The sequence below is a fragment of the Sciurus vulgaris genome, assembly GCF_902686455.1.
Source record: "Sciurus vulgaris genome assembly, chromosome: 2".
Lineage (NCBI taxonomy): Eukaryota > Metazoa > Chordata > Mammalia > Rodentia > Sciuridae > Sciurus > Sciurus vulgaris.
In genome coordinates this window covers 183420845-183434432 of record NC_136462.1, presented here as the reverse complement: position 1 = coordinate 183434432, position 13588 = coordinate 183420845, and the positions used below count along the sequence as shown (strand labels likewise).

General features: G+C 42.9%; 1 protein-coding gene and 1 long non-coding RNA gene across 4 annotated transcripts in view; one reads left to right on the top strand and one right to left on the bottom strand.

The window, feature by feature from the left end:
• The window catches only part of CTNNBL1 (catenin beta like 1), a 151890-nt gene extending 146101 nt beyond the window's left edge, over positions 1-5789 (bottom strand). Inside the window, exon 1 of the mRNA XM_079126989.1 lies at positions 5645-5789. Coding sequence (XP_078983115.1) covers positions 5645-5674 — 30 coding nt within the window. The 5' untranslated portion in view covers positions 5675-5789. The remainder of the gene's footprint in view (positions 1-5644) is intronic.
• Positions 5790-5947: 158 nt separating this feature from the next.
• Positions 5948-11776, top strand: LOC306654690. Of its 3 annotated transcripts, XR_013762030.1 has the most exons (5): positions 5948-6123; positions 7617-7699; positions 8155-8261; positions 8982-9108; positions 11172-11776. It is a non-coding gene; the product is annotated as an uncharacterized lncRNA (long non-coding RNA). The 3 variants fall into 3 exon arrangements; XR_013762029.1 differs by lacking the exon at positions 8982-9108; XR_013762031.1 differs by having other exon boundaries at positions 8155-9108.
• The last annotated feature ends 1812 nt before the right edge of the window (positions 11777-13588 follow it).

Here is a 13588-nt window from a genome sequence, read left to right as displayed (position 1 = left end):
AGGCAGATAACAAGAAATACAAATGATAAATGCACACAAGAAAAAAAATGCATGTTAAAGTGACCTTGAACTAAGATTTTATATACCTACTAGATTAATGGGAAAAAAATAAATTATGACAACCGGTACTATCAAGATTGCAGTAAAATTGGAACACACACTGCTGGTAACACTGTGAACTGATAAAGGATTGATTCCATAAGAGCACTCGGCATTGTTTAACATCAGTAGCTTAGCCAACCCCATCATCTCCTGCCCCCGCCCCCCAATATCCCCTCTCCGCCACCAAGCTCTTACTCTTACCCCAGAGTCAACGACTCTCCCTAGCCTCCTTTGTCAGCACAGAACTCCTAGTCACTCCTCAAGGCTGGGAGTCCAACACCACCTCCCTTTCCTTCAATGACCAAACCAAATCCATGCTCCTAGACACATGCCCCGCCAAGGCACGGCCACTCTTTCCTCCCACTATGCTCCCACAATACTGCCATTCACACACTGAGCTGTTTAAATGTTTCACTCCTCAAATTATGAATTCTTTAAGGCCCAGGATCATGTGTTAATAATTTCCGTACATGCAATACTTCACACAGGGTAATTACTAACAACAGATGGGAGGGGAAAATACCACACGAACAAAGAAGTTCACCACGATATTATCTCCAAGAACAAAAACCTGGAAACCACCTAAATATCCAATTATAGAGAAATAAATTGAGGTAAAAATGGTCTATCACTCAAACAAAAAATATGCAAATGTTAAAAATAACATGAAGGCTATGTAGAAACACTGAAGATATTTCTGGCACTGTTAAATTAAAAACAGAACACAAACAATATGCATGCAATGGTAACAGTCATGCAAAATACTTAAAGGCTGCAGAAATATTAAAATGTTGATTGGATTAGGGTGGCAGTTTTCCTCTTCTCAAATACATTAATACTATTCCTGTCAGTTTATTATCATTAAATTTTTTTATTTCAAAAGAAAGAAAGAAGAGTGGGAGAGAAACAAGATTAGAAATTCCTATAAGCCCATTCAATCCAAGAAGATGCTATATTACTGAGAGGGGGCAAGAGGAGTGGGTGTCTGCAATATCGCCAAAACTGGGGTCCCTGACCCCAATCTGCCTCAAAGAGAAAAACTCTCATGTCACAAAGCAAGTCATTCCCACTGAGCCAAGCTACACTAAATGTGAATTCTTTATTGCAAAACTTCGAAGGTAAGAACTTTTTCCAGACATCTGTGGAATTAGTATTAATGAGAGTGCCCTGGAGTTCAGATCTGCGCCTAAGCAGCAGAAAACTTCTCTGCCAAGCAACTGCTGGGCACACTTCTTGATGAGATGTCTGAGCCCGAAGGCATCAAAAAAGTACATTTCCATATTGGGAACATAACGGTTTCCTCTTTAAGACTTTTTCCAGCACCTCCTGTCCACATTGTAATTCTCCTGTCTTCTCAAATGAATAGTTAACATATGTCAAGGATATAAGGCACACCTCGTGCCTAACTCTATTACTAGAAGAACCAATCTCAGCAGAAAATTGGACTCTTCGCACCAAGTTGCCCCAAAAATGAAATTTAGTAAGCACACACACAAAAAGTTAAATAGCTTTAATAAATATTTCTTGACATTTTATGATATTTTTTTCTTGCTCACCTTAGTTCCTGAGTTTCAGAAAGGGAAAGATCCAGAAAGTCTTACAGCCCAAACTCCTCATTTTACAAGTGATAAGAAAAATGATGTACAGAGAAGGGAAGTGACTTGTCCTGAGTCACCCACATAAGTAATGATAAAGGTAGGATTAAAACCCAAATCTCCCAGATTTTCAGCCCCAATTCCCTCTACTTCATTAAGTTTTTTATCCCCTGAATTCTCTAGCACCCTTAGTCTAAATAATTAGTACCACAGAACTTTAAAGCTAGAAGGAACCTCAGAGAGCATCTTACTTAATCCCTTCATTAGGCATATGAGGAAACTGAGGCCCAGAAAGATTAAGAGATTTGCTCACAATATCTTGAATGGCAGGGGAAAGGTATAATTTAAGCTGAAAAAATCTGCAAACCAATGCCCATGAGAAGAGAAGGATGTCTCAGCTGGAGAAAAACTTAAAAGGAATGTATTTTATTCTACATCAGGGGATCTCAAAGGATAGTACCTGGACCAGCAGCTTTAGCATTAGATGGGATCTAGTTAGAAATTCAAAATCTAAGGTCCCACAAGGAGACATACTAAGTCAAACTCTGGGGGTTGGTGTGTTCAAATCAAACAGCATTGGTCCCTTATGTTCCCAAGAAGTAAACTTCAGTGGCCAGACTAAGTTTACTCGTAGATGATAACTACAATAAACAGCACTTAAGATTTATGCATTCTTCTATATGGCTACTATATACATCAAATTTAAAAGTATGCTCAAATTTGAAAAAAAGGGAAAATTCACTTGGGTGGTCAGGTGGCTTCAGTTCTGACTCTGCTTCTTTTTGGCTGACTTTGGGCAGGGAGCTTGCCCTCTAGTCTACAAAGCAGGCCCACCGCCACCTACTTCACAGGGCAGGTTGAAAATCCAATGTGATAACTTACCCGAACACTTGACTCAGCATCTGGCACACAGGGGACAGGTACAGTGGTCAGGAGCTCCAGCAACAGAATAAGACTAAGTACTCTGGCCTGGCACATCTGGCTAGATACCTTCCAATAAGCACTTCCTTTGAACAACAGGGATTAAAAGCAGTTCCTTCCTCATAGGGTGGTTGTGAGAATTTAGAGATGATACAGGTACGTCATTTGCCTTTCCTGTTTATAGAAAGCTACTGTTTCCAGAGTTCTCACATCCATAAATTCATCACAAGTCATTCCTCATGAATTTCCACAAGGGGATGAGTCCACATGATTGATGGTGGACTAGATTCCAGACTGTACCATCCTTTAAAAATAGAAGTGGACACAGACCATGCTGGAGGGAACTGCATGAAGAGTGCATGTAGGGAACGAACAGGTCTGGAAATAAGACCAAGGTTCCGGTTTCTAATCAGATACTATCTTGGCCTACAGCTAAGTCCCTTTATCATAGTGGGGTTCACTTTTTATCTGTAAACAAGTGAGTTGATAAAGAAATCTATATCACCTCTCAGATAAACCTCAAATGTGTCATGGGCCATACGGAAGCCCGACCACAGGCTGTCACCCACCTACGTCTCCAACTCCATCACCTACCCTCCCCTGCTCACTCACCATGCTCCAGAACATGGCTCCTCTTTCTACTCCTCTAACAGCCGCACCAGCTTCTACCTAGAGCCACTGCCTGTACTCGCTGCTCCCTCTGCCTCTTCACCTGACTGGCTCCTTCTCAACCTTCGGTCTGGTGATATCCATTCCTCAGACTCCTTCCCTGACCACATTATCTAAACAGGTCCTGTCCCCTTCTCTCAGAGGCTGTCTTCTACAACAGAGCTGTCCAACAGAAATATAACAAAAGCCACAAACCGTATAATTTTAAATTTTCCAGTAGTTACATTAAAAAGGTTTTTTAAAAGGTAACAATTTTAATATTTTCTTTAACTCAATATATCCTAAGTATTATCATTTCAACATGTAATCAATATAAAAAGTAAGATTTGATTTTCATCTTTTCATACTAAATATGTGAAATCCACTGTGTACTTTGTGCATACACAAGAGTTCAATTCAGACTAGCCACACTTCAAGTGTTCAATAGTCACACGAGCCTAGTAACCACCATATCAAATCGCACAGTTTTCTGGCAGACTCTTGGATATTTCCTTCATAGCACTTATTGCAATCTGCATTTCATGTTTGCTTATTTATTACCTGTGACTTCCTCATGAGACTTGACTTTCAGACAAAAACTAGAGCCTTATCTAGCCTTATCTTCATTTGATGTTGTATACCCAGGGAACACAGCACCTTGCACACAGTATGTGTTCTATAAATATTTGTGCACAAATGAATGAACCTCTTCTAGCAGTAATATTCTATGGATGAGTCCACGGACTAGCCTCTCCACAATTCCCAAACAAGTACACAGTCGCTAATTCCTTTATCGTTTCAACATCAGATACACTTTTAAAAAGAAAGTATTTTGGCCTTTTACCTCCATGCTGCTTACAGGTTCTCTCCCAGGATGGCTGTATTCTCCAGGGTTAGTTTCTTATATATTCAAGAGGGAGTGGCACAAAAGTCATTGCTAATGTTTATTGAATGTTTACTCTTTCATAGGCATTGGTCTAACCACTTTACAATTCTCAATGGCTTCTCAACAGTTCTATGATGCAGGTACCACCACTGCTCCCATTTACAATGAGGAAACCAAGGCACAGACCTTTGTTCAAAATTACAGCAGCAAGTTCGTAGCAAAATATTGCAAGCAACCTGGGGCTCCAGACTCATGGTTCTTAACCATCTACTCTTGATTGCAGAGTTGTCTGGCCGAACTATGAGGCCAACAATACATGACATTTACACATTAAAATATTTAATTTTCTGGGTTGGGGTTGTGGCTCAGTGGCAAGAGTGCTTGCCTAGCAAGGGTGAGGCACGGGGTTCAATTCTCAGCACCGCATATAAATAAAAGTCCTTTGACGACTAAAAAAAATTTTTTGAATTTTCAATTTTCTAGTAGACACATTTTAAAAAAATCATCAGAAACAACTAAGATAGGCATTAAATGTATTTTATTTCACCCATTATCTAAAATATGAGCATGGAGTCAAATGACCAATGCAGCTGATGTGATTAACATGATCACAAAATACAAAAACATTTTTTTCCATAGTGGGTCTTCAAAATCCAGTGTGCTTTTACAATTACAGTATTACTCAAGTCAGAATGGTCTCAGTTCACGTGTCCCAATGCCACGTGTAACTAATGACCACCAGACTGGAGAGCACAGCTCTACTGCCTCTTACAAGCAGCCTCTTTAGATAAAGTCAAAAGCGGGGAACGTGGGGCTACAGCCAGGCCAACTGAACTCGATCCCAACTCTTACAGGACCGAGTTGTTTTAGCCGAGTCCCTTTTACCCTCTGGGCCACCTCTTCCCAAGTACCTTAAGCAAGGGGGACAAGAAGATTTTCAGGGACCCATCCCATGCCAGAATTCCAAAACCTCTCTCAACAAAGGCAGCTAACAAGGGCACACAGCTTTCCAAGCTTTAAAATCACTTCTCGCATCCACCAGCTGGGATAGTCCTCAACCCTACTAGGTATTAATTACCACCTCCACTTTATAGATGCACAAACTCAGGCCCAGAGAGGGGGCAACAGGCAGGGAAGTCCAAGAAAGACCAGAGCTCTCCCACCACCACTACCCTCAAGCTCAAAGCAAGGGGCCAGAGAGGGAAGCAGAGAGAGGATGGCTGTGAACATAGGAAAGTGTGGGGCTTCCGAGGAGTTGAGGGAACCGGGCCCCAGAGTGGGGTGAGAGAAGGTGAAGGGGCTCAGGCACAGAGAAGGAAGGAATCCAAAGGGCCCAGGAGGTCTTCCGGGGGTGAAGTGAAATGAGCGGTTGGAACCCCGGGTGGCATGCAAGTGAGGGACTCAGGAATGAGAGGAGGTGAGCTGAAGGGACTCTGGCCCTGCACCCCTGCCGGGTGAGGAATAGTCCCCCGACCCTCCCTGCCCCACCAACCTGGTAGCTCAGAAGTTCGCCCACGTCCATGGTTCCTGGCCCAGTCAATGCCGGGTACTTTGGTTCCCTCCACTCACAACCAAACCGCGGGCCGATCAGCAGCTGCTCCAGCCACACTGCCGTAAAGCACCGAGAGCGGGGCCTCAGAGCCAATGGGGTAAAAGTGCTCAAGACCAGCGAGCCGGCCACACTGCAGTAAAAGGAAGCGCTACCGTAAAGCACGCTGTACTTGTGTCAGTACTGCTTCCGCCTGGAGTCTTTAAAAGTGGGCGGAGTCTAGGAGGAGCGAGACGGAACGAGAGAAAGGACTGAAAGGATCGAAAGACTTACTGCCTGACCCTCTGTGCAAGGGTGAGTGCAAAGTTTCACGTGTGCTCCTAAAATCGTTTCAGGGACCTGGACAACTGTATCTTTATTTCAAAGATAAGGAAGCTGAGACTCAGAACTTCACAGCACTCGAACTGAGATGTACCACAAGTGTAAGTAAAATACACTCTGGACTTCTAAGACTTAAACTGATTACATGTTGCAATGATATCTTAGATATATTGAATTAAATAAAATACATTATAAAATCAATTTCACCGTTTATTTTTACTGTTTTGCCTTTTACCTTTGGAATGTGCTTGGACTTGTGGACGTCACTTGCGGTCCCCAAGATAATTCCATTAAAAGGTGCTTGACCTTGAACAGAAAAGGACCTGTCAGTTTCTATTGCTGGCTGAGAAACTTTTGGTGACCAGATTTCCCTTTCTGAGCTTCTACCCAGCTGCGCAAGGCCCAGTGGGAAGTAAATGATCTTGTGTCTTCCCACGTGATGTAAAAAGGTTTTTCTGGAGGAGAAAGTTTATCATAGTTGGAAGAGATTCAAAGAGTGCATCTGATCTTCTGGGGCATAAATAAGAATCATCTCTAAGAGGAATGAAACCTCCCCCGCAAAAGTCATCTACCCTTCACATTCATATTTAAATGACTGTCCCTATCCCATCTCAACTGTCTCCAATTATACAGAAATTATTTATACTTCTCAGTGCCAAATCCTCTCCTCCAAGTAAGTAACCTTTCCTCATTAGCCTCACTCCTGGTGATGGGCGATGAGTTCTGCCCAGGAGTTGCCAGTGCGATGGCAAAAAGGTGAGAAGCAGATGGGCAGGGGGAGGGATCAAATGGAGTGATTCAGAAAGTCTGGGGCCCAGGGAGCTTAATTAGCAATTCCCTGCCTGTAGTTCTTTGGGAGGGGTTGCACAGGCAGGTAACCTTGTTGATGGAAAGAGCTCTGGAAACACTGATACTCCAGTCTCCCAGGGGCTGTCTCCAACTTCCCAGACTCAAATGGCCTTCATTCCTCTATTCGACCACATTCCCTATTTTACACTAACTGCCTGCCCTCAATTTTGGCTTCACTGGCAGCTCTCCACTACTTAAAGATCTCAGTCTGTGATTTTTTACTTGACTTCTTGTTTATTGACAGCCTCATTAACTGAATTGTAAGCCCAATGAGAGCAGGTGTTATGTGAATCATGTTGCCCACTATATCCCCAAAGCCTAGTGAGGTGCCTGGAAGGGGAAAGTTTTCACAATGGGCTTTGTGGGCCCTGGTAAGGGGAACAAATTTTATGCTAACAGCATTTGGAAGCTGTTGAAATGTTTTAATCAGGGAAGGTTTGTGATCTGGCTCGTGGTTTTCCAAGATGACCTGTGCAATCTGCTTTGAACTGAATTTATCTGGATATGGTTTCCCCTCCTACTTAATATCAATATAGACTGTGCTTCATTCTAGCAGGCAGGCGCAGTAACGATGAGAGTGTAACTTTTAGACACAGACCAGCTTGGATACACGTTTGCAAAAACTCATGGTTACATTTTCAGGAAATTTGTCTGCAAACTGGTTGACATCAGCCTGAAATCAGCCATGGTGGGAGTATTTGCCTCATGGGACAAACAGGGATTGTCACTATTTTTACTTTTCCAGAAATCCAGTTGTTCAACACCTACCAGCACACCTCTGATTCTTGTGCTAGTCAAAGTTCTAGACATCTAGGTACTTGCCCTTAAGTAAGTTACTTCTCATCTCCCTAAATCACAGTTTCCTCATCTGTGAACTGACTCATTCATTCAGTATACACCGCGAACTTACTCAGTGCTAGGCACAATTCGCGATTCTGAGGATATAGCAGCTTGAAAAACAAAGTTCCTGCCTTCTTAGAGTTCCTGCATTCTAGCTGTGGAGAACACCTCTTAGAGAAAATAGTGTTCTAAGTCTCATTTTAAAGATAAGGAAACAGTTGTGAGCAACCTCATCTCTACATGGCCTCAAAGTGGGGATTCATCTGTATCTAGCTCAGAAGGTTAGGGTTTCCTGAGATGCTGCATTCAAAGCACTTAACACAGTGCCTAGTACAGAAAAGTGCTCCATCCGAGTCTGATGTGGATGGGACACAGAGGCAGGTAGAAGGGGGCGGCAGGGGGTGGGTAGGGTGAGAGCATTCCTCGTGCCCTTTCCTTTTCAGGTGTTCGGACTTCAAGTATTAGATACCAGACCTTCCACAGAATCAGGCTTGCTGAGTGCCCTGGAATGGGGACAATGTGCCCTGCTAGGGAAGCCATTCCAGAGGAGGTACTGTTTGAATTGGAGTTTAAAGGATGAGAAGAATTTTCAAGGGGACATGGTAGGAGAATGGAAACCAGGCAGAGGGAACAGCATGCGCAAAGCCATGGAAGCGGGACCAGCTCTTGTAGAAGGGGAAGTGGAGGGAACGGGAGCGCGTGGTCTGGAAACAGTGGCTGGGGCAGCTCAGGGATGGGCTGAGCAGATTCAGAAATTGTAAGGGATCCCACAGAAACCACGCTGGACACGGGCAATCACATAAGGGAGTTTATTAAGCAAACAGTGTCTCCCTGCAGGGTAAGAGAGAAAATGAGAGGAAAAGAAAGAGAATGAGAAAGAGCGTGCGCTAGAGAGAGTGTGAAAGCCAGCAGGATAGAGAAAGTGAGGAGGAGAGACAGAAGGATGAGAAAAGATGGCGGGGTAGCTACAGTAAAGCAATTGAACTCCGCTGGGCTAACAGGGGACCAATATCGGAGAAGGATACTTGCAAGCTGACTGATGAACCAATAGCTAGCTAGGATGTTCACAGATTGACAAGTGGTTGGGAGGCGGGGAAAATGGCTGCACAGGAAAGGTCGGGGGGAGCAGCTTGGTACATTAGAGAAATAAGATAAATGCAGGACACCCAGCTAAACACCTGGGTAAACTGTAAGTGTTTTCATATAAATAGGCCCCATGCAGTATTTAGTAACATACTAAAAACTTTTTTGTTGCTTCCCTGAAATTGAGCTTCCACAGAGCATCCTGCAACTTATCTGACAATCCTAATCAATGGAAGATTGATAGGTGGACACAATATCTTCATTTTATTTTTATGTGGTGCTGAGGATCGAGCCTAGGGCCTCACGCATGCTAGGTGAGGACGCTACCACTGAGCCACAACCCCAGCCCTCAATGGAAGCTCTTGAATGCTATATTAAAGTATTTCCATTTTATCTTGATGAAAAAGTCCATTCATAATTCCTTGGGACTCACTGCAGGGACACTCATCCTTTGACGACAGTTCTGCCCATCTCTTCAGGCTTGTCCATCAGCCTGACCATTAGCTTTAGTTGATGGATGTTTCTACATTTATATGATATTTCTCTTTTGGCATCTATTTTCCCTTCCAGATTCTAAACTCTGGAAGGCTAGAGATTGCTGTACTGTTCACCAGGACAGCTCAAAACCTAACACAATCCCTGGCACTTAACCAACACCCACTAAATATCTGTTGATTTCATAAGTAAGCCAACCAATCCACTGATTCTTTCATTTCTGGCTCCAGTACTATCGGATACTTTCAAATCCCTACCCCAATCCTAGCAATGCTACTATTCCAGTTTTAAAGATAAGGACATGGAAATTCGAAAAGCTATGTGACATGTACCAGGCAGTCTAGAAACATGTCATGATGATGACTTCAGAGTGCCCTCCACAAGGAGTTGAAAGAAGGCCATCCCCGAGGAACAAGCTGCTAGGCTGTATCCGTTTTAAAATTATTTTTATTGATGCATTATAATTATATATAATAATGGGATTCATTGTGACATAAAGACTCTGTCCTTTTTTAAAGAAAAATATAATGTGGAACTGGGCACATTGGCACACTGGCATCCCAGTGGCTCCAGAGGCTGAGGCAGGAGGATCAGGAGTTCAAAACCAGCCTCAGCAAAAGTGAGGCACTAAGCAATTCAATGAGACCCTGTCTCTAAATAAAATACAAAATAGGGCTGGGGATGTGGCTCAGTAGTCGAGTGCACCTGAGTTCAATCCCCAGCACCCCAAAAAATAAAAAATTTTAAAAGTAATGTGGAAGAATTATCCACATTAATTAAATAGCTGTGGGCCAACTAAGGTCCCTTAAACTTCAAACATTAGGTACTCCACCATATAATCAGTCATTTTCATCATTCATTGCCCTGGTAAATTATTTATTGAAACAGCCTTTAAGTATATCCTCTAAGAGAAATACTCATGAAGCATATTCATCACCTTTTTTTGTGGGGGGCAGGGCAGTGTACAGGGGTTGCACCCAGGAGCACTTAACCACTGAGCCACATCCCCAGCCCTTTTTTTATATTTTATATAGAGTCAGGGTCTTGCTGAGTTGCTTAGGGCCTTGCTAAATTGCTGAGTCTCGCTTCGAACTCCTCATCCTCCAAAGCCACTGGGATTACAGGCATGCGACACCGTGCCCAGCTGTCACCAATACTGAGCTCCTACCTTGCAATCTTGGGCTGACTTGAGACATACAACATTGCTGCAGAAAATCCGTCCCTTCATTTAGGCACTGAATGGGTGGGAAAGAGTCCCAGGAAAAGAGAAATATGCTTTCTGGGGAGCAAAATGAAATTTCTGGGGCTCGGAGGGAGAAGTCTGTGTTCCCCTGCTTCTTATTCCCAAGATCAAGATGCATGGATGCTCTGTACTCTAAGATTTTAAAATAAACGTAAAACCTGGGATGTAGAGAGTTGAGTTACTTGCCCACAGTCATGGTTAGTAACTGGCAAGATTGGCATTTCACAGTAGGGATTTGGACTCAGTTGCCGTTTCAGATGGTACTCACACTTTTGATCCAGGCACAGGATACTCTTGAATCCTAAAGTGTCATTTCCTCTCCCAGAAGGCACTGGTCTTGAAAAGACGCAAAGAGAATTGATGTGCCTAGATTCACCAGGAGCCAAGTAAGAGCTGATATCCATGGATATTCAATAAGAATTATTTTGTGGGGAGGTTGAGGTGCGACGGTGGAATTGTGATTACATTGCTAAAAGGATCTCATCTTTTAAAGATATTGACATTTATGTATGAAATGACATGACGAGTGGAATTGGCCTCAAAATAACGGGAGCTGGGGTGGGTATGGATGTGGGTGACTGCGTTGAAGGCGGGCAACGGATACACTGGAACTCGATTTGCTCTTTTCCTGGTGGCAAGGAATGGTAACAGCAGTCCAAGGAACACCGACATCAAGAAGAAAAAGAGGGATCATCTTTACTGAGGCTCTGGCTGTCCCTTGGAAGGAAGGGAGAAGGAAAAAAGGGGTCTGGTGGGGACCAATGGTGTCCATGGCACAAAGGAAGGATTCTGTGGTCAAGTATGTTGGACTGGAAAGACTATGAAACTAGCCCTGGCAGTGGCTCAGGAGAACGTGACAAGTTTCATTAAATCTCTGATTCTTTTATTTTTAATTAGTTTTTTAATTGTTCTAATTAGTTGCACATGACAGTAGAATGCATTTTTGCATTTTGATAGATCATACATAAATGGAGTATAATTTCTCATTTTTCTGATTGTACATATTGCAGGATCACATCAGGCATGCAGTCATATATGTACACGAGGTAATAATGTTTCACTATACTATCCTTCCTACCTCCATACCCCTTCCCCTTCCTTCACTCCCCTCTACCTAATATAAAGTAACTATTCTTCCCCATCCCCCTCCCCCACCCCCAGCTTCTTGTGAATTTGCATCCACATATTAGAGAAAACATTCGACCTTTGGTTTTTTGGGATTGATTTATTTGGTTTAGCATGATATTCTCCAACTCCATCCATTTACTGGCAAATGCCATAATTTCGTTCTTTAAGGCTGAATAATATTCCATCATATACATTTTCTTTATCCATTCATCTGTTGAAGGGCATCTAGGTTGGTTCCATAGTTTAACTATTGTGAATCAAGCTGCTATAAACATTGATATGGCTGCATCGCTGTAGTATGCTGTTAAATCCCTGATTCTGAGGAGCTCTCCTTATCTATGCCCCACACCAGTGACCCTCATGAGTCAAGTCTTCCAAAGATGCTGTAGTGATAAGGGGTGGGGAGAACTACTTGTGTCATCACCAACTGGAGTTAGTGGAGTGACATGGGTCAAGAAAACGCTGAGCTTGGGAAGTTCTGTGGTTTCTCCAGGAGAATCCATGTGTTGAAAACTTAATCCTCAAAGTCACATATTAACAGTGTTTGGAGGTGAGATGCTTGGGAGGTGATTGGGTCACAGGGCTCTGCCCTCATAAAAGGATATGTCCATTTATGGAGCAATAATTTATCAAGGGAGTAGGTTAGTTATCACACAAGTGGGTCTGTTATAAAAGTTAGGGTGGCTGTTACTCCAGACCCTCCTCACCATGTGATACCCTGTACCATCTTGGGAAGCAAGAAGACCCTTACCAGAAGTGGTCCCTTGAACTTAGACTTCCCAGCCTCCATGATTATAATAAACAATAAAATAAAATAAACTTATTTAATAAAATAACCTTAATTTCTTTGTAAATGAACCCACCTCAGGTATGCTGTTACAGCAACAAAATGTACAAAATCAGGAAATAATCAGGTTCCTTAGCCCATGAGCTACACCAGCTGTTTACTAATCCGGCTTAGCACTGAGGATGTACATTACTTATTGACAGCAGTGTAATAAGTTGCCCCAGAGCTTAGTGACTTAAAATAACAAGAAACATTTATTATCTCACACAATTTGCGCGTCAGGAATTAGAAGCAGCTTAGCAGGATAGTTTTGGCTCAGGGTCTCTTGTGAAGTCATAGTCAAGATGTTAGTCACATTCCAAGACGGCTCACTCATGTGCCCAGTAAGTTGATACTGCTTGTTGGCTAGAGACCTCAGTTCTTCACTGAGTGGGTCTTTTTTATTAGACTGCCTGAAATTTCCTGCAATATGACTGACTTCCCCCAGAGCAAGTGATCCAAGAGAAAGCAGAAAGGAAATCAAAGTGTCTCTTGTGACCTAGTGTTAGAATTCACTGTCTGTCACTTGCACAACGTTCCACAGACTGCACAGGTCAGATCTACTCATCACAGGAAGGGACTGCAAAGGGCTTGAATATGAGACAGCAAGACTCACTAGTATCATCTTGGAAGTGGAGTCTCCAACTCCAATCAAGCCTTCCGAGGGCCCCAGCCTTGTGAGACACAGGGAACAAGAATCACCAAGCCATCCCTACATCCCTAGTCCACAGAAACCGCAAGGTAACATGCTTTTGATTGTCGAAGTCTCCTGAATCTTTAGGTAATGTGTTCTGTGGCAAGAAAGACACAATGTCCAACCAGATTAGGAACCAGAGAATGACATTCCCAACTTTAGCAGGCTTTGTGACCGATTGATAAACTGGACATCTTTTTAAACAATCATTAGATGCCCTGAATCATTCCTAACATATCAGTGAAATGATCACAGGGAAAGCAGAAAATAGTTCAGTCCCAGATTGGAAGGGCCAGCTGTTCAATTTCCACCTTCTCATAGAGAATCATATGCAGCTTGTAGGAGGAAAATTGTTTTAACTTCATTTCACCCAATGTTTTCCCAGCCCATTTGGTCACAGGAATTTTT